At 50.9% G+C, this 18,479-nt stretch overlaps 1 protein-coding gene across 1 annotated transcript in view; it reads right to left on the bottom strand.

Moving 5' to 3' along the window:
• Positions 1-4,056: 4,056 nt before the first annotated feature.
• The window catches only part of WDR27 (WD repeat domain 27), a 184,579-nt gene continuing 170,156 nt past the window's right edge, over positions 4,057-18,479 (bottom strand). The window contains 1 exon segment of the mRNA XM_032484890.1: positions 4,057-5,200. Coding sequence (XP_032340781.1) covers positions 4,976-5,200 — 225 coding nt within the window. The 3' untranslated portion in view covers positions 4,057-4,975.

The raw sequence follows: 18,479 nt of genomic DNA on the forward strand, positions 1-18,479 counted from the left end.
CCAACATTGCAGCTGCTCACAGGGACCCCAAGATCACAGAGCACCCGGAAATGAAGTCCAGGGTTGCCCACATGGAAGGTCACTGGGACAAAACCGTCTGCCGCCAGACAGGGCGACTCCAGAACCTTCCTTCCAAGGCTGCAGAAGCCAGCAAGGCCACAGACTGTTCCAGGTCTGATCTTGCTGTCTGCAAACCACCGTGAACACAGACAAGGGACTTCCTCCTCAGTCTCAGAGGAAATCACATCTCAAATTCAAACACAGGAACGTTTTTGTTTATATCCAGAGCAGGAACATATTCAAGAAAACAACCTGAAAAGAAAAAGAAAACTCATGGTGCCGAGGTACTGGGGCTCTTGGATCCTCAGGAGGAAGGCCAGCTTGAGCTGGCCAGTGGTCCCCACCAGTTCCATTTCGGCCACTTAAAGGAGGACACGCATGACGTCCAGCGTCCCTCACTTAGCACCGGTAAGTCCCAGGTAGTCTTTATACAAAATGTGATCAACACATCTCCTTATTAAACTTCCCATGGTGGCTGAAGTCGTCCCGAGCCACTGCTGTTTTCTGAATTTCAGATGTGCAATGTTGGGGCTTGTTCCCCTGAGAACAAGCTCCTCTTCCCAGAAAGTGCCCCAGTCCTCCTGGGGCCAGGCCTCCTCGGAGCTGTGGGTCCCAGAAGGCAGCAGGGTCTGACGCAGGACGGAGACACCCGTCCCCACCCGCCCCGCGGGGAAGGCCTCCCCAGGCCCGGGGAGGAGGCGGCTGCCCGGTCAGGTGTGAGCGCCCACACACCCGTGAGCTTTCCGGAAGAGGCAGCCATCGTCAGGAGCTTCCCCCGGGCGACACCCGGGCTCCTTCCGGGCAGAACCGGACTCTGAGAAAGTGCGAGACCCTAGTAGCCAGATGTTTCCTCAGCTTTGAAAACTGTTAACCTTCAGAATTCTCATGTTTGGTCATCAGTGGGATCGGTTTGCACAGGGGCCATTTTTTAATCCATTGTCCCAGTTTTTCCAAACAAAAATGTAACAACTCACTCGAAAACATAGTCGCACCTACCTCAGCTCTCCTCATACAGCAATGGTGCCCTGCCTTTGAGGATGCTTCTCTCCCAGCATGGTTTCCACTTACACCAACGTTTCCAAGGTTTCAGAAGGACCGGTGCGTGCCCGTCACCCTGCAGAACCACGGGAGCTGTTATCCTGCCGGCAAAAGACTCACCCGTCTCCTGACCCTGTTACGTCGTGTAGCCCTGGTTCCCGGTCCAAACTTGGATACTCTGCTGGTGGAATGAAAGCACATAAAGCATCAACATTTAAAAATTCTCCCCTTTCATCCATCAGCCAACTGCAAAGTGACCTCCTCTTAGGGACAAATGCCTTCCACTCGGTCTGCAGAGCCCCAGTGGGTCACGGGGAAGAACAAACACCAGGGCCACGGCCCCGGGTGAAATGCCACAAGCCAGGTGCGCCCCAGCGTGTTCAGGACCCCGTCGCCCTCACTCCCTCCGCAACAGGAAGCATTGCCCGGAAGCAGGTGGGGGGAGTGCGACTGCTTATTGCTTTTCCACCAACTTCCATGGAAACAACTTGTTTTTAAAATTTGCAGGCAACAAAATAAGCACCTGCTGACGCTTGACCTGAGCCTAAGTCAGAGACGCAGCCTCGTCCTGCGTGCCCGACTGGCTGCCCCTGCAGGTAACTGCTCCAGAAGGTCCTTTCATCTCTAAACAAACCGCTAATTTTCTCCTCTCGCCACTACTGAGTTCTGACCCTAACAGCACTCGGCCCAGATGCAGAAGCGGACTTGCCCTGAAGCCCAGCAAGTCTAATACTTCCCTGGTGTGTGTACGCGTGTGCGAGTTGTGTGTGCTTTTCACCCGCAAAGATACTTCACAGCACGTGGCTTAGATCACTGTGTCTCCCCCCTCTGTGTCAGGTGGCATTGGAGTGACCCTGGGCATCCTTGGGCACCATTTTAAAGGGTTCAGACTGGGGAGCATCTGGTTTTGGCTCAGTGGGATGACCGGTGTGGTGTCCACGTACTTCTATACGTGGTGAGTCACTGCTAACTGTTCTAGGGGAGAAGCACCTTCAGGAATATACCTGCATCCTACTGTATTGACCCAAATACTCACTTTTGCACTTAATTTTCTGTTCATAGTTTTAATTCTTTATTTTTTTTAAGAAGGCCCTTTGAACTGCGTAAGTCTTAGGTTTCCCGAAACCACTACCAGAGCCTCCTAACTGGTCTCCCAGACAGGAGTCGCCTCTATCCTCTGCATCCACAGCCCCCCTTCTGAGCCGTCCACCCATCCATCCATCAACCCATCCACCCACCCACCCACCCATCCATCCATCTGTTGACTGAAATAAACGCGCAGCCTAAAAGTTAAGAGTTATGTTTTATTTGGCGGGAGGACTCGAGCCGGGATGACAGCCTCTCAGATCACTCTGAGGGACTGCTCTGAAGAGGTAGGGGAGGGGCTAGGATATATAGGAGCTTTACAACAAAGACCAGGTAGTTGGAACAATAAAAGATTACTTGTTAACTGAAGGAAACCAGGCATCTCAAGTTAAATAATTCAGCACTTTTCTGTGTATGGGAGGAAGCAAACATTTGGGCTCGCTGAATTCATTCCTTTGACAAGCACCTAGCTATCCAGGGCCAGGGTCCTGTCCTTTCTTATTCTGAGTTCCCTCAGAGGGCACCACTGTGAGTGGCTGCAGAGGCCGGGCTGCAGCCGCTGATGACCTGGGCTCAGCATTCTTTGTTTACTGATGTGGTTGCAGTATTTTAGTTCACACATCCACCCACCCACCCACCCATCCACATCTGATCTTGTCACCTTTCAGAGCCCCTTAAAGTCCTCATTTGTCCCCTGTCCAGACTCCTTCGTGTGGCAGCTTACCCCCCCAGGACCTTGTTTCTGCCATTATTCTCTGTCACGTCTTCTCCTCAGCTCAATTCTCCACACAGGTGACCCCCCACCATAGCTCTCATTGGTCTTCAAACCAAGGAATACCAGGGCCTGGGGGTAACTCGTCAGACCAGAGGACCCTTGAGTCTGCAAAGCACCCCAGGCCTCTCTTAGACTCCAGCTCAGGATCTATTTGCCAGATGAACCCTTCTCTCCCCTCCTGTGCCTCTGCGCATGCTGCTCCCGGAACCTTGGAGAGAGCAGGGCTGGCAGAGTTTTCAGGCAGAGCAGCTACACAGATGGAAAGGGACTCTGAACCGTGCCTCAGGAAGAAAACCAAAAGGTGCACTGTAGTTCTGCTGGGGTTTACTCCCAGCACGGCCACTGGACCTCCCTTTCCCTGCCTGTTTGTGCCTGTGATGCAGTGAAATTATTAACAGCAGTCACAGTCACTTTCAGCAGTGTCCCAACCCGGATGATAAGCCACAGGGCCCCCTACGTACACACCAGTGTTACACACACCAACTCACTGCGGAGACGGAGACAAAACGCTAACTAGCGCTGCTAACGCCATCATCGTTACCGCTGCTGTTCTGAGCAGCAGCGTAAGAAGCAGTTTAACAAACTGCAGCAGTTCAGGAATGTTTAAGAAATAAAATGTGATGGCACACCAGTCAGAATGGCCATCGTTCAGCAGTCCACAAATGGTAAATGCTGAAGAGGCTGTGGAGAAGGGGGAGCCCTCCTACACTGCTGCTGGGAATGCAGTTTGGTGCAGCCACTACGGGGACAGAATGGAGATTCCTCAAAACACTGTGGTCCAGCGATCCCACTCCAGGGCATATATCCAGAGGGAGCTCTAATTCAAAAAGACACCTGCACCCCAATGTTCACAGCAGCACTGTTTAAAGGGCTAAGACATGGAAGCAACCAAATGTCCATCAACAGATGACTGGGTAAAGAAGAGGTGGTATATTTGTGCAATGGAATACTACTCAGCCGTAAAAAGAATAAAATAACACCATTTGCAGCAACATGGACGGACTTAGAGATTATCATATTGAGTGAAGTAAAGCAGACACTGAAAGGCAAATATCATATGGCATCACTTACATGCAGAATCTGAAAAAAAAAAAAATACAGGTTCTATTTACAAACCAAAAACAGACTCACCGAGATAGAAAACAAACTACCAAAGGGGAAAGGGAGGGGAGGGATAAATTAAGGGCTGGGGATTAACAAATGCACACTGCTGTATGTAAAATAGATAAACAGCACAAAACTGCTGTACAGCACAGGGAACTATATTAGATTTCTTGTAATAATGTATCATGGAAAATAATCTGAAAGGAAAATACACGTATGTATGTATATGTATGTATAGCTGATTCACTTTGCTGCACACCTGAACTCATACTGTACATCAGCTACACTTCAATACAAATTTTTTAAAAAGAAGTAAAGTGAGGTGGAATTTAGAAATGTGGTGATTTGGGTTCTCTGGGAGGAAGCATTAAAACCCATGGGCACAGGGCAAGTTTGGATCATCCCACAGAGATCATAATTATAATCCTTTAAGTTACGAGACAAAGAGCCAAAGCCTTAACTGTGACACAGAGGAAAACTATGCCTTTTTTTCCTGCATTTGCCCTTCAAGTAAGAAGTGAAAATCTCCTGTGGTTTAGGGAAACTGGGAACAGCCCCATGAAATGCTCCCAGAGTCTCGGGGGGGGGGGGGTCTGCTGTGCTCTGCTGTGCGGGCGCACGGGAAGCCTTCCTGCCACTACACAGGGTGGGAGCTGCAGGTCACGAGTCAGCACGCCTGTCCTTCCCGGTCCACGTCGTCCATCCGGACCACAGTCCGCGCACTCACCCTGATGGCCGCCGGCTCTTTCTACTCCTGCCCCACAACTTTGTGGCACTTCCCCAAACTAACTTCTCCAAAGAGGAAAAGAAAGGCAGTGCCACACACACGCAAAAACACATTCTTATCAAATGTCTGAATCTCTTTACCAAAAATAAAAGTAATTTTTTCTTCTAAGTGTTTCAACTCTGCCATTACAGTGGAAAACCACAAAGAAAGAACAGTGAGGACCAGAGATAGAGACATGCCCCCTGCAGGGAGTCCCCCCCCCCCCCAGAGTGAACAGGGCTCATCTTTCTGGCCAGGAAACAGCTAGCTCGGCGACAGCCGTCAGGTCCCGCCGTCCTTCCTGCATGCGGAAGACATGACGATGCCACGGAGCCCCCGCAGCACGTGGACTCTGCCTGGTGCCGTTTTGCCTGAAACGAGCGCAGAGAAACAAAGACAGGCTCAGTCAAGAAGTCAAGACATAACTGAGGGTCTGCGCCAGGTGCCAGGAGGAGTGGAAAATGAAGCACACGATCCCTACCCTTCAAGAGGTTGTTATTCATTTGGACAGATTTAAGCAAGTATATAAATTATCATGCAGCAAACCACAGCGTGAATACCTTAAAAAAACTAAAACACCCTTCAAAGCAGCACTTTAAGACAAATTTATGTTCCTCAATTTATTAGGGAAGAAAAAAAGAACATGGACAGGCTCCTTGCTGAGAAAATCAGAGACAAAACTTCAAAAGTGAAATAACAGAGGGGCAGCTGGCACAGCCCTTGTGGTGCAGGCGAGGATCACAGACATCGGGACAAATCCCCCAACTTAACTCTAGAGCTGATGTGCACGCAGAGAAGGAAATGGAGATGTTACATCTGTCCTGATGCAACACGCGAGCCAGTGACGCACACCATCGCTGCTCACTCGTCCGTCTCCGGTCTGCCAGCCGAGAAGACCTAGACGCGCTAACACCCCAGCAGCCACGAGCACACCCGGTGCCCAGAACTTGGCTTCTAAGCTGCACTCTCCATTAAAAGCCACCAGGGTGCTCGGAGCAATGACCCTAAGACTGACTGGGGCAGGAATTACACAAGATAAACCTGGAGCCTCCTGTAATGTCAGAAAGTAAAGGTGAAGGCAGGTCAGAGGGACCCAGGAGCCAACGGAAGGGACCCCCAGTGATCAAGGCTGGGACAGTCTGAGCAACGAAATAAAATCATGTCAGATTAAAACCCAGAGAATAAAATAAATGTCCACAAGTCCATACTGATATAAACACACGATTGAATAAACAAGCAGACCAGGGGGAGTAGGCCAGTCTGCACACAAGAATCCTGAGTAATTTATAGAGATGCTCCCTAAGCCAGTCCCTGCACATCGACCCCTTCCAGAGAGGACCATGTGGAAGGGGCAGGAGCAAGGTGGCAGTGGAGACACCTGGCAGCCACCCCGACCTTCTGGCGAGATGCAGGAGCAGGGGCTCATTCCTCATGCAGCCTCACAAGCTGACGCCTGTTGATCGGGAGCCTCCTGCCCCAGCACCGCCCCTCCCACCGCCCCCTCCGTGACTCAACAGTGAAGACACCTTCCCGTGTCCGGTGAGACAGGAGGAGCCAGACACCAGGCAGGAGGTCGAGTGTCTAAGAAAAGTTAGAAGGTGCACGTGAGTGCGTGTGCGTTATCGCCGACCTGGGTGTGGGGCTTCATTCCTGCACGGGGGACTTTCTTCTATCAGCTTCTGTTAAAAGTCAGTCCTGGAATCATATTCTGACTTGAGTGATTCTGACAAAAGGAACAACACTCTGGCCTGTTCCTGTGAGAAGGGACCAGGGCCAAAGAGCTGGGTGGAGGTAGAGACGCTGAATCTGTCAGCTCACAGTCGACCAGAAGCTCTGGGGACAACGTCTTCCCCGGCGTCGCGTGGCTCATGTGGTCACAGAGCTGCGAGGTAGGTGGCAGGTGCCCCACAGGCCTTGGTGAGCCAGGACCGGCTGGAGGACCAGCCTGGGGACAGGAGCAGGTCCCCCCAGTGCCCATGCCCTGCAGGGCCCCCTGGTGCTGACAGCCCCCCTCACAGGCAGTGCAAGGACCCCAGAAGGCCACGGGGTGTGGCCCGACAACGAGGCCCCCTAGAGGAAGGCCCCACCTGCCACGGAAGCCGAAAACCCAGCAGAAGGCTGGCTTTCATCCTGAGATACGTGGCTAGGTACCCAGAAGCCGAGAACAAGGATGTGATCAAAGCAGAGACTGCAGGCAGTTTAATCTAAGTGCTTGCAAAGGAAGGGGACGACCGCGGGCGCGGGAAGGCGCCCTCGGGTCTCGTTCACCAAAAGCGAGCACGGACACCCCAAGACGTCTGGCACAACACCCGGCCAGCTGAAGCCTGGGACCGCTGACCTCTCAAAAGTCTCTGAGCGCACAGGACTGCTTTCGCCGAGGTTCAGGTGCCCTCAGCCCAGGGCGAGGTCAGTGAGCCACGGGGAGGCCAGCGGGGGTGGGGAACCCCGGGACCCTCTCCCTCCCCCCGCCCCCCCCCAGACATGGGAGGAGAAGGGAAACGCTGTCCTGGGGGCACCTCGTCCTAACGCAACCGCCCACCACTGACAAAATGTGCTCGTTCAGAACTCCAGGGACGAGCCCGTCATGCCGTCACTAAAGCACGGAACTGCGTGCACTCGCCGCCCGCGGGAAGCTCACTCCGTCTAGACCCCAGCGCTGCCCACGGCGCATAACTGCCCGCTGCGTTCCCGCGTTATTCCCGGGCCAGGTGGGGGCACCATCCTACAAGCCACGGGTTGGAAACGTCACCCAGGGAACCGTTCCCAAGAGCTCACGCAGACCGAAGTGGGCCTACACGAGGCACTCAGCAAGTCAAACGTTTTAAGTTCATTGTAAATGTTCTCTTGCCCTCAATTCTGCCGTCCAATCCCTCTCGCCTTCTTGTTGAAGGAAAATACGGCATTTACAGGGCATGTATTTCTGAAGAGGGAGCGCGTCTGCAGGAGGAACCGAGGAGCCGAAGCTGCGGTCGGGGGCTGGCCTCCCGCCTGCGTCCCGGCGCCCCGTGCGGGGCAGGAGGGCTGCTGGAGCTGCCGCCCCTCCCCCCGCCCGTGCACGTGGCGCGGGGCCCTCGGGGCGCCGCCAGCTGGCCCCGCATCGGAGGCCCGCCGCTCCCGGAGGCGCTCACCTGCGGGCTTTGGTTCGCGTTCTTTCGGATTGTCTTCGTTGCTATTTTTGGGGTGGAGTTTCTTCCTGAGTTGAGGGATTGTGCCCAGGGGGGACTACTGGCTAAGCTCCTTGTTTTCCACTCACATCTTACTAAGAAATGTGTTGGCTTTAAAGTACTAAACGTGGACTGATTGCATTCTGTTGCCACTTCGGTCCTTTGAGGCAACGAGACAGACTGTGCTCTACCCTCTACTTTTCAGCGCTTCATCGTCCGCATCTGAGTCACCTTCACAAAGTGGACGCGTGGTCTGGGTCGCCTCCGGGGGTGGGGGCTGGTGGCCCCCGACAGCGCCGCGCCCCGACCCGGACCCCGCGCCCCCCGCCCCCAGAGCTCCCGTGCAGCCGGCGTCCTGGCCGCAGCCAGACCTCAGCCGGGGGGCGGGGGCGGGGGGCTGCTCGTTTTCCAGGTCTGGGCTGCGCTCCCCATGCAGCTGCTTGCTGTTAGAGCCTTCGCGGTAGCAGCAAGATAACCCACAGCCAAGTGTCGGAATTTTGACCCAGACGCAGCCAAAATTCCATCTGCCACGTCCAGGAGGAGGTGGGAAGCACGGAAGGAGGTGCGGACACGCCCCGTCCTTCTCCGACTTCACCGCTTGGAGATAGAGCGTTTAAACCCCCCGGGTAACGCGTGCACAGTTAGAGGAACATCCGGGAACACTCGCGGGGACACTCGTGTGCCTTTCCAACTCGTTTTATGATACAAAATAAAGGAAAGCAAGTTGGCTCAGAGTAAGTTAGTGAAGAACCCGCAAGGAGAGGCCGGGGTGGCGGCTGCAGGGCCAGCATGGGGGTCCCGGCCCGGTCACTCCACCCACCAGGTTTAAGAGACACGAAGCCATGAAAACGTAAGGCAGGTCAGAAAGGCCTTTCTTCCAAGGGGTCACTGTTGGCCGTGGTCCGCGGGCACCCGGGGACGCCTACACAGGGCCAGCACTTAGAGCGGCTGCTGCAAACAGCTCGGAGACGCGGGGCTCCTCCCCGGAAGCCGCGGGCACGTGCGCTCGTTCCGCCGCCCCGCACACCCCGCCGAGCGTCTCTGGGAGCCGCACTCCGTAGCGCGAACGCCCCGCGTCCGCCTGGGCTGCCCCGCTCTGTCCGGCGCAGGTTTGCCACTTCTGCTGTTGGAAGCGACTCTGCCACGACCAAGTGTCCAAGCACGGCCGCCTTGACTGTCTTTCAAAAGGCAGCGGCGCTTCTGGCCCTCGTGGCAAACGAGGCTTCCTGAGCTGCTTTCTTGCTGAAAACAAAGTGCTGAATGCAGCTTTAAAACCACCTTCTTACACTGCGTTGCTGAGCTGCCACGTGAGCAAGGAGCCCCCGGGGCCCCAGACGGGCGTCGCAGGCGCCGCTGGCCATGGGGGCGCGGGGCCCTGCGAGCCCAGGAGTCCGCCCGCTCCTGGGACCCTGAGCCCACGCGTCCCTGAGCGACAGAGGCCTTGCCGCAGGAGGAGCTGGGAGGGTACCGGCTCCTCAGCAGAGGATGCGGGCCGGGCGGGGTCGGGGAGCCGAGGCAAACGACCGCGGCGGAGGGCAGCGACCCCCCGAGGAAGCCGGAGCGCGGCGCCGGGCCCGCCGCCTCCGCACGCCCCGGTCAGCAGCTCCGCCGGGGCGGCGCTGGGCTGTGGGTCACGCTCTGTCCTCACTGATCCATTTTTCATGGTTTTGTCTCGTGCCGTCAGTTGCCGAGAGAGGAGTGTGAAAACCCGATCCTGGTTTGGAATCATCCGCTTCACTTTTCACTTCGGGTCGCTTCCGCTTCTTGCTTGGGGCGGCTCTCCTCCTCCAGGCGCGCAGCTTTACAGTCACCCCGACCCCCGTGAGGAGCGTCTGCGCCGTGCAGACCCCCTGCCTCCCTGGCAGGGCTCACCGTGCGAGGGCGTTTGCGAGTGCGTTTTCTCCCAGACGAGCACACCTACTCCAGTGACTGAATCTCAACATTTACATGGTTAAGAATAAGCTTTTCCGTCCACTTATTTTCTAATGCTCCATGTCGTCTTTTTTTTAATTTTACTTATTTATTATTGTATTATTTAATTATTTTGTTTTGGCAGAGGTGGTAATTAGGTTTGTTTATTTTTGGGGAGGTACTGAGGCTTGAACCCAGGACTTCGTGCATGCTAAGCATGCACTCTACCACTGAGCTATGCCCTCCCCCTCTGTGTCTTCTTACATGAAAGGTTGTCTCTTGTAGGCAGCGTAGAGCTTGGACTTGCTTTTTAGCCATCCTGAAATTCCCTGCCTTTTATTTGGAGTGACTAGACCATTAACATTTAATGTAATTCACTGATAATATTAAACTCAATCTACCATTTATTATTTGCTTCTGTTTTTCCCCTTTGACTTTTGTTTTTTATTTTACACACACACATCTTTCATAATTCTTCTGGACCCACAGAATGCTGAGCGAGAGAAACAAGTATTAAGTTTCTCACAACTATGTGTTTTTGGCCATCTCTTGTAACCTCTACAGCTTCTGTTTCATAGAATTTTTTTCCATGTTATTTGGTGCATAAAAATCTAGAGATATTAAAAGAGATTTTAATTTTTGTGATGTTAACAGGTCTGGGATCCCAGGTTTTGTGAGCTTGAAAGTTGTATAATTTGGGAAATCTCAAGAAAATTATACACATAAGAGAATAACATAAATTAAAAATTTTAAATATGACAAGTACCACAAGCATCACACAATTCCTTTTTTTTTTTTTTTTTCAATGTAACAGCACAGCACACCTCTACACAACTCCAACTGCATTTCTGGCTGCATATTGTCTCATCTTTTCTTGCTAGGTCTTCTTATCATGACACTGTGTAAATCAGAGTAGGTGGTTAGAGCATTTTTTGAAGTCACTCCAGCATTGAGATAGAAGTCGCTGTGACCCCCACATGGATCCCACTAAACTTCACCAAATGCACCCCTGACCCCACATCCCCAAAGTCTGACTTGTTGCAGCAATCCCGTGTCCCCAACCGTGGGAAATGTGGCTGAGGGGACCTGGGCGGGGAAGAGGCATGGTCTTTCTCTTTGCAAGCAATAGTTCTGAAATTTCACAACGCCTAAGGGCGTGAGCCTGCCACCGAGGACCCAGCGGATCTGGGGAACAGCCTGAACGCTTCAGCATCTTAGCTTCACAGTAAATCCACTTCTGATAATGAATGACAAAACAGCTAGCCGGTACCGCGCCCCCAGCACTCGTCCACAACCCCAGCCTCTCCGTGTCTCCCCGGGGCCCACTTCCCAGCAACATCGGGTGTCAGGAAACAGTGGGAGCAACACTGACAGTTTTGAAGAAAGATTGTTTAGATCAAAACCTTTCCCTTTATTTACTCAATCACTCATGGAACAAGTATTCAGAGAGTCCTTGATTGTTCTCCAGACTCTTGTCCAGTTGCTAGAGACGCGGCCATGAATAAAACGAGTTCTTGCCCTGGTGGGTTACAATGTGGGGAGTGAGGCAATTGTTTTGAACAATCACTTACACAGCTTTTCACACCATTAGAAATTATTTTAGATAATGTTTTTATTAAAGTATGAGTTTAATATTGGCTGAAGAGGCAAAGCTCACTTAATGTTATATTTCTAAGAGACATACCTAAAACAAGGCAATTCATAAAGGCTGAGATTTTTAAAAAGTACCAAATGATAACAAGCAAAAAGAGAAAGTACGGTCCACACTGTATAAAGTGTGACTCAAGGTGCGATAATTAAATATACCAGATAAAACTCTGTCTGACACGAATGAGGTAAACACGGGCAAACTCCAGTCTCCACCAGCAGGGTATGAATGTCTCTTCTGTTCAAATCAACACTGAAATAATCTCCTTCTTGCATCAACAGCTATAGAAAATGGCCAATTCCCAGGCCTCCCAGATGCTGTCCGTCTCTTCCAGACTGAGGCAGGGTCTTCACCATTTCCAGTGTCTAATTTTCAAAGTTAAAGCAGAAAGAATAATACTTCAAGTACAGAAGGTGGCAGATAATCATTGCTTCAAAACATGCATGAGTGAGTACGGCGGCCCCGGCCGCAGCCCCCCGCCCGGCTGGCTGCCCCCACCACCCCAACCCCCGCTGCGTCTGTCCTGGGAGCCGAGGTCCCCCCGCGGACTGGCGTCTCAGGACAAGAAGACCGTCTCGGCTGCCGTGCTCTGAGAAGAGCTGGCCCTGCGGGAGGCCGGCCCAGGTGGGCGGGAAGACTAGACCACCCCCTCAACCCAGCCCCTTAGCAGAGGTGCCGCCCTTTGTTTCCGAGGGTGAAGAAGAAGGTTAAGGTTTTTAAAATTTGAATCCAAACACATCTGCCCATTATTACTGAAAGTTGCTCCCAGAATGCTATAAAACGTTGATGGCTATTCTGTTTTACAGCACATTTTTAGTTTTTGGTGTTTTCTGTTCCTTGGACGTTTTAACAGGAACTTGGAAGTGGAGCATAAAGAAACAGCCAGATGCAATCTTAAACTAAAAGCACTAATTAGAATTTAAAGCGCACTTAAGGGTTTTACTCATCAAGATAATTCCATGATAAATCATTTAGTGAAGCAAAGGACCCTTTCATAAAACCAATAATCAGCCCTTCATACGCCAGTTCCGTGTTTCTTTTCCATTTATAAGAGGCACTTCACCTCCTAGGATTTCTGATTCAGCATCCATGTGATTCAGAGTAATCGAGGCACATTTCGCCAGCGCATGCTGCTGTGGAAGTGGTGCCCTCGTGGACAACGGGCCCCAGTTGAAAACCACGGGTAAGGCTGGATGACAGAGGCTGAAGTGCTCACCACGTTTGCGGTTCTGCAGAGAGAGCTCCAAGGAGCGTGAGCCAGGCAGGTAAGGCTCAGGCCTAAGGCACCTCCTTAATGGTGTTTTTCACCATCAAAAACGGCCTCCAGGACGGTAGCTGCCCTTCAGAAATACGCTCCCAGCGAGTGAGGGCCGAGTTGTGCCTCGAAGGGAATAAAGACCAGATGAGCCAACAGGGATGCTGTAGGTACCAGGCCCGGCAAAGCAGCTGTCACACTGGAAGGAGGGAGGAGCGGGGCCGCGGAGAGCCCTGCAGGGCTGACCTGGCTGCGTGCAGAGCCCGCAGCCGTGAGGCTGAGGAGGGGACGGTCCCGGAGGAGGCCCAGCAGACAGGAAGAGGCCAGAGACCCTGACGGGACACCTAGGACTACAGGCACCCCAATCCACTGACTGTCTTCACACCCAACATCAAAGGCCGGGGTTGGAAACTTGTTTAAGCGCAGACAATGGCTGGGCCAGAGAGCTTCAGTCACACTGCACCTAACTCCCTGCAGGAGCTCGGGGAGCTGTGAGTGCTTGTCGCCGAGCAACCTGACCCTTGGTCCCCTTTGTGCTCCCTCCACCAGGGGGCCAAGGACTCAGTGCGCTTACAGGGCCACCAGCAATATCTTTGGCCCACGAGCCCTTGTACATTCTAGTCGCTTCACCATTGTTTGTGTGATAAACAGAACCACAGCTACTCAGAAGGAGCGCGTTTCCCTGTGCCCCCAGGCCTGGGTCGGCAGGGTCACGGGGTCACACGGTCACACAGTGCCAGTGCCTCCACCTGAGCCCCTGGGCTTCCACCCGCCTCCAGGTCTTGGCTGGGATGTAAACATCCTCCAAGAGCCACTCACCGACCCTAAGAGTGGCCACGGTCCCTCGGTCTAGCCTCCTCCTTCACTGAGACTATGAGCTGCTGAAGACAGGACAGCCAGAGCTGCCACACAACCCAGACGTGTTCAAGACCCTGGTATGTACGAGATGGGTCTGCAAGTGTGCGCTGAAGAAAGAGGGTGGGGAGGGGGGGTGGAGGAGGAGGCCGAGTATCACTCGGGAAGATGAAAGGGTGGAGAGGGCCAGGTGCTCTGGGTGAACAGGACAGACGCCAGGTGCTACCCTCTGAAGGGAGGTGTAAGGGGCAAGCAGGCTTCACCTGGGAAAACGAGAGAAGTGCGCCCCAGGCAGCAGGGCAAGCTGGCAGAAGCCGGCACCGAGTCTATCCCAGTCTGCAGCGCACTTGACAAAGGGAGGGCGGAGCTTCACATGCAGAGAAACCTGTCACTAGCTTGACCCAGAAGATGGCTTTCAGTCATTTTTTTAGGATAACTCAACACATTAGAATGCGCAGTACTAATGATGCTATAACGTGACCTCGTCGGAGCTTCTGGCAAAGGAAGGAGAGGAGTCTCTCTCATCCCCTTCAAGGCTTGTTTTAGAAGGAATCACAGCCAACAGCCATCCACTGGCACTCCAGGGACACACTGGGATCCCCTCAGGCACGCACGGGGGAGTCTTGGCAGAATCTGAGACTCCTCCTCACAGTTCATGTCCGTGGAAGAGAAGCCCTGGGTTTCTCCACAGTGGAAACTGGGCTTTTTAAGTTAATGCATATCTGGGCCCCTCATAATGGGCTAGATCGCAAGGCTAACAAGCAATTCTTTCCTCTTAAGAGCAGTTTCTGTTCCAACGTGTGTAACAGCGCCCAGAAAAGCCACTGCTGCTCAGTAAATGTACATGTTTTTAGTGACTCTGAAGTTGTATATTGTCACTGCCCTGTTTGCTCATCTTATAAACCTATGAAAGAGGGAAAAAATACCATTTTCTACCCACCAGTGTATCCCCAGTTCCTGGCACAGTGCCTGGAATATAGCTGGCACCCAATAAATATTGTTGAAATACGAAATGAACATATAAACAAATATCTATTTGACGGAAATAAGCACCAGTGAACAAACATTACCTCCTCAGTATGCAGAGCACAGGCACCTCTGGAGGGTCTGCCCTGCCCGTGCCTCTCGGGATCACTCCAGAGCTCTGCTGCTGTGCGGACTCTGACTCCCTCCCTGGCCGCTGCACCGCCACCACAGCACCGCCACCACGGCACCTCCACCACTGCACTGCCAGCCACAGCACTGCCACCACAGTACTGCCACCACAGCAGGCTTGCTCAGGGCCATGCTCTGGCCCGGTGGCCCAGTGCACAGGAGAAACGAGGGGCCTTGCAGAGCAGGAGGGGAGGGCAGAGGCCCAGCCCTGCCCTAGCAGCTTCCCAGCCCCTTAATCTCACTCTCGCCACGTGCAGTGAGATCCCATTTTGAGGTTCTGAGGGTCTTTTTCTGAGTATTTGCAAAATACTTTTGAATCTTTACTTTCAAAATCTTATTTTTCTTAAAGTAGCTAGAGACTGTTTATTATTCTTGCAGTGAAGTAACCCCCTAGTAAAACCCAGGGACTAGCATCCAATCCAGGGAACTCTTTACTCCCTAAACCAATTCCTTTGTTTTCTTTCAATGTAATGGGAAGAACCATCAAACTAAACAACAATTGTCTAGTCACCTTTTGAACTTTAATCTTATTTCATAGCCACATTGCATTAATAGATCAAAATTATAGGAAAAAATAACCCATAATCTAAATTCTAAAAAAGTAACTATAAACTGTCAATGTGCTTCATATTTTTTTTCATGTTCTTTCCTATAAAATATACACATACTTTTTCCATGTTGTTTACTGCTGTGTCCTCAGCCCCTCAGAGATGCCCAGATCCAGCCTCATGTGAGGCAGCAGTGCCCTGATGGTTTTTAGGCATGTGAACCAATTTAGTCCCCATTCTGCTTAAGAGAGTCTGCATGGGTTTTTGAAACATGTGACCAGAAAGGTACTAATTACGATAATAATTGTGTTTTCTTTAAATGCATTAGTCCCTTAAATCCTGTAGAAAACAGACAGTGCACTTACAATCTGTTGTTACAATAATACCAGCTCTTATAACTGCCTGTATATTTACCTTGGCTGAGATTTTTATTTCTCTACACAGCTTCGAAATACTGTTTGTGTCCTTTCATTTCACGCAGCAGGACTGCTGTGAGCATTTCTTGAAGGGCAAGTAGCGACTACAAACTCCTCAGCTCTTGCTTATCTGAGGGTGTCCCAACTTCTCCCTCACTTTTGAAGGACAGTGTTGCTGGATATGGGGCTCTTGGTTGACAGTTTTTCCTTTTAGCACTTTGAATACGTCAGCCTAGTCTCCTGACCGCAGAAATCTGTTGATAATCTTACTGAGATTCCTTGCATGTAGTGACTTTCTTCTCTCTTGCCGCTTGCAGGATTCTTTCTCTGTCTTTAGTTTTTGCAAGTTTGATAGAATGTGTTTCAGTGTGAGTCTCTTTCAGTTCATCTTACTTGGAGTTCGTTGAGTTTCTTGGATGTTTACGTTCACGTCTTTCCTCCTGAGAATTTGGGACGTTCTCAGCCATTACTCTTCAAATATTCTCTCTCAGCTTTTCTTTCTTCTCCTCTGGGGCTCCCACAATCTGTATATTGGTGTGTTTGACACTGTCCCACAGGTCCCTTAAGCACTGTTCACTTTTCTTTAACCTTTTTTCTTTCTGTTCATCAGACTTAGTAATTTCCACTGTCTTATCTTCAAGCTCACTGACTCTTTGGCTTGCTCAAATCTGTGCTTGAATCCCTCTAGTAATTTTTGTCATTTCAGTCATTGTACTTTTCAGCTCCAGAATTTCTTTTGGTTTCTTTTTAGGTTTTCTGTCTTTCTCTTGATATTTTCATTTTGTTCACACATCATTTTCCCTGACTTTATCCACATCCTCCTTTAGTTCTTTGAGCATCTTGAAGAGAATTGCTTTAAAGACTCTGTCTAATATGCCAGCCATCAGGTCTTTTATAGGGACAGATTCTGTTGATTTATCTTTTCCTCTTAATGGGCCATAACTTTCTGTTTCTTTGCATGCTTTGTGATATTTTACTGAGTGCTGGACATTTGACTTCACAACGTGGTAACCCTGGAAATCAGATTGTCCTCCTTCCCAGGGTTTGATTTTTGTTATTGTTTTTGCTTATTTTTATAGTTTTGATTATTGCAGGCTATCTTTGTGCTGAGGATTAGCATGAAGTGTAAATTTAAGGTCTTCTTAGATTTTTTTGAAACTTTCCCTAGGTATTCTCAGTCACTTTTTAATTTCCTCTGTTATGTATGGTCACTTTTGAATGTCCTAGTGTTTGAAAGGGGAAGAAGCAAAAAATAAAGGGGTAAAAAAGAGTGCCAGCCTTTTCAATTCCTTTGCAGTTATTTCAGCCAGGGAGGGAGGGTGTTGCAACAATGGGGGAGGCTCAACAACCATGGCTGCCCTCCTCCTTCTCGGCACCTCTGTGATCAGAAGCAGCAATCAGTGATCAGAGGACAAGTCCTGGTCTTTGTAGGACAGAGTCCTTTTTGCCCCCACACCCCCGGCTGGCTCCCACAGCTGTACACACGCTGCTCTAGGAACACATATATAGCTGCTGCCAAGGGCCAGGCCTGGAAGGTGGACAGCTGCTCCTGTGGTAAGAGCTGACATTGACCAAAAGTGACTGCAATTTATCAGCCAAGCCTTATCCAGAAGTTGCAAGCCTTCAATAGACCTCAGAGTTCCAAAACAGTGACATCAGACAGATCGTGCAGGTACAGGTGTTTTCAGGGGGGAGACAGGTTTTTGTCTCCCAGGTGCTTTCTGCCTTAAAAAAGCTACCAATTAAATAATCAAACACAACAATTTTGGCGTAAGAGCCAGGGCTCAAGCTGGTGGTAAAAAGGCGTTCAGACTTTAATTTCACTCTCATGTGCCTGGGGGTGTGGGTCTAATGAAAAGCTTCACTCTGCTTCTTTGCAGAGCAAATAATAAATAGAGAAGCATTTGGTCCCTGAAATCATTCTCCTTGGGAAAAGGTAAAGTCAGAAACCAATGAAGAATTCTGAGCTATTATGTATCTTGAGAGAAAGTAAGTTAATTACAATTGACTAATAGAGCCAAGATTTAATTTTGGAGATTTATGTTGCCAGAAACCATAAAAACAAAAGCAAAAAGTAGAAAAACAATTTGAAATACAAAAGGACCGATTCTGCTTCAATGCCATTCTAAGCATGAAAGTATGAACAAGATAAGAAGACAATTCTTCCAGGATGGAAGGTTTAGAATCCACATTAAGTATGATTTTTTAGACCAGGGGACTGCCAAGGTCCATCTAAGTTTACCAATAGCCCACTGAAGACAAAGATTCCACTTTGGCATGAGTCAGAGAGAAGCCGCGTGGGCACTGCTCTGTCTCGAGTCCAAGACCCCCTGGTAGAGCACCTTTACCGTCACGGCACCTCCCACTTCTGACCACCCACGCCTCATGCGCCAAGGTGTCAGGGGACTGGCTTTCTGATGTGTAGGTCAGGACCGAACAGCAGGAGGTGTCAACACATTCCTAGTTTAGAGGCAAGCACTTCAGTCATTAAAAATGAATGTGGCTAAAAGAATTACAGCAAATTTTCAGAATTAACAGAACTGCATAAAACCCTCCCAAATTACAGAAGTGGCAGTTGACAGACAACATCATACCTCAGAGTTAAATTGGTTTGTGTCAGACAGCACGCTGGCAGTACACGTGAGCTTGTTCTGCTGTACATGCAGGGTTGTACCAGAGTTGGGCGCGTAATTCGGCC

The sequence above is a fragment of the Camelus ferus genome, chromosome 8 (genome assembly GCF_009834535.1).
Source record: "Camelus ferus isolate YT-003-E chromosome 8, BCGSAC_Cfer_1.0, whole genome shotgun sequence".
NCBI lineage: Eukaryota > Metazoa > Chordata > Mammalia > Artiodactyla > Camelidae > Camelus > Camelus ferus.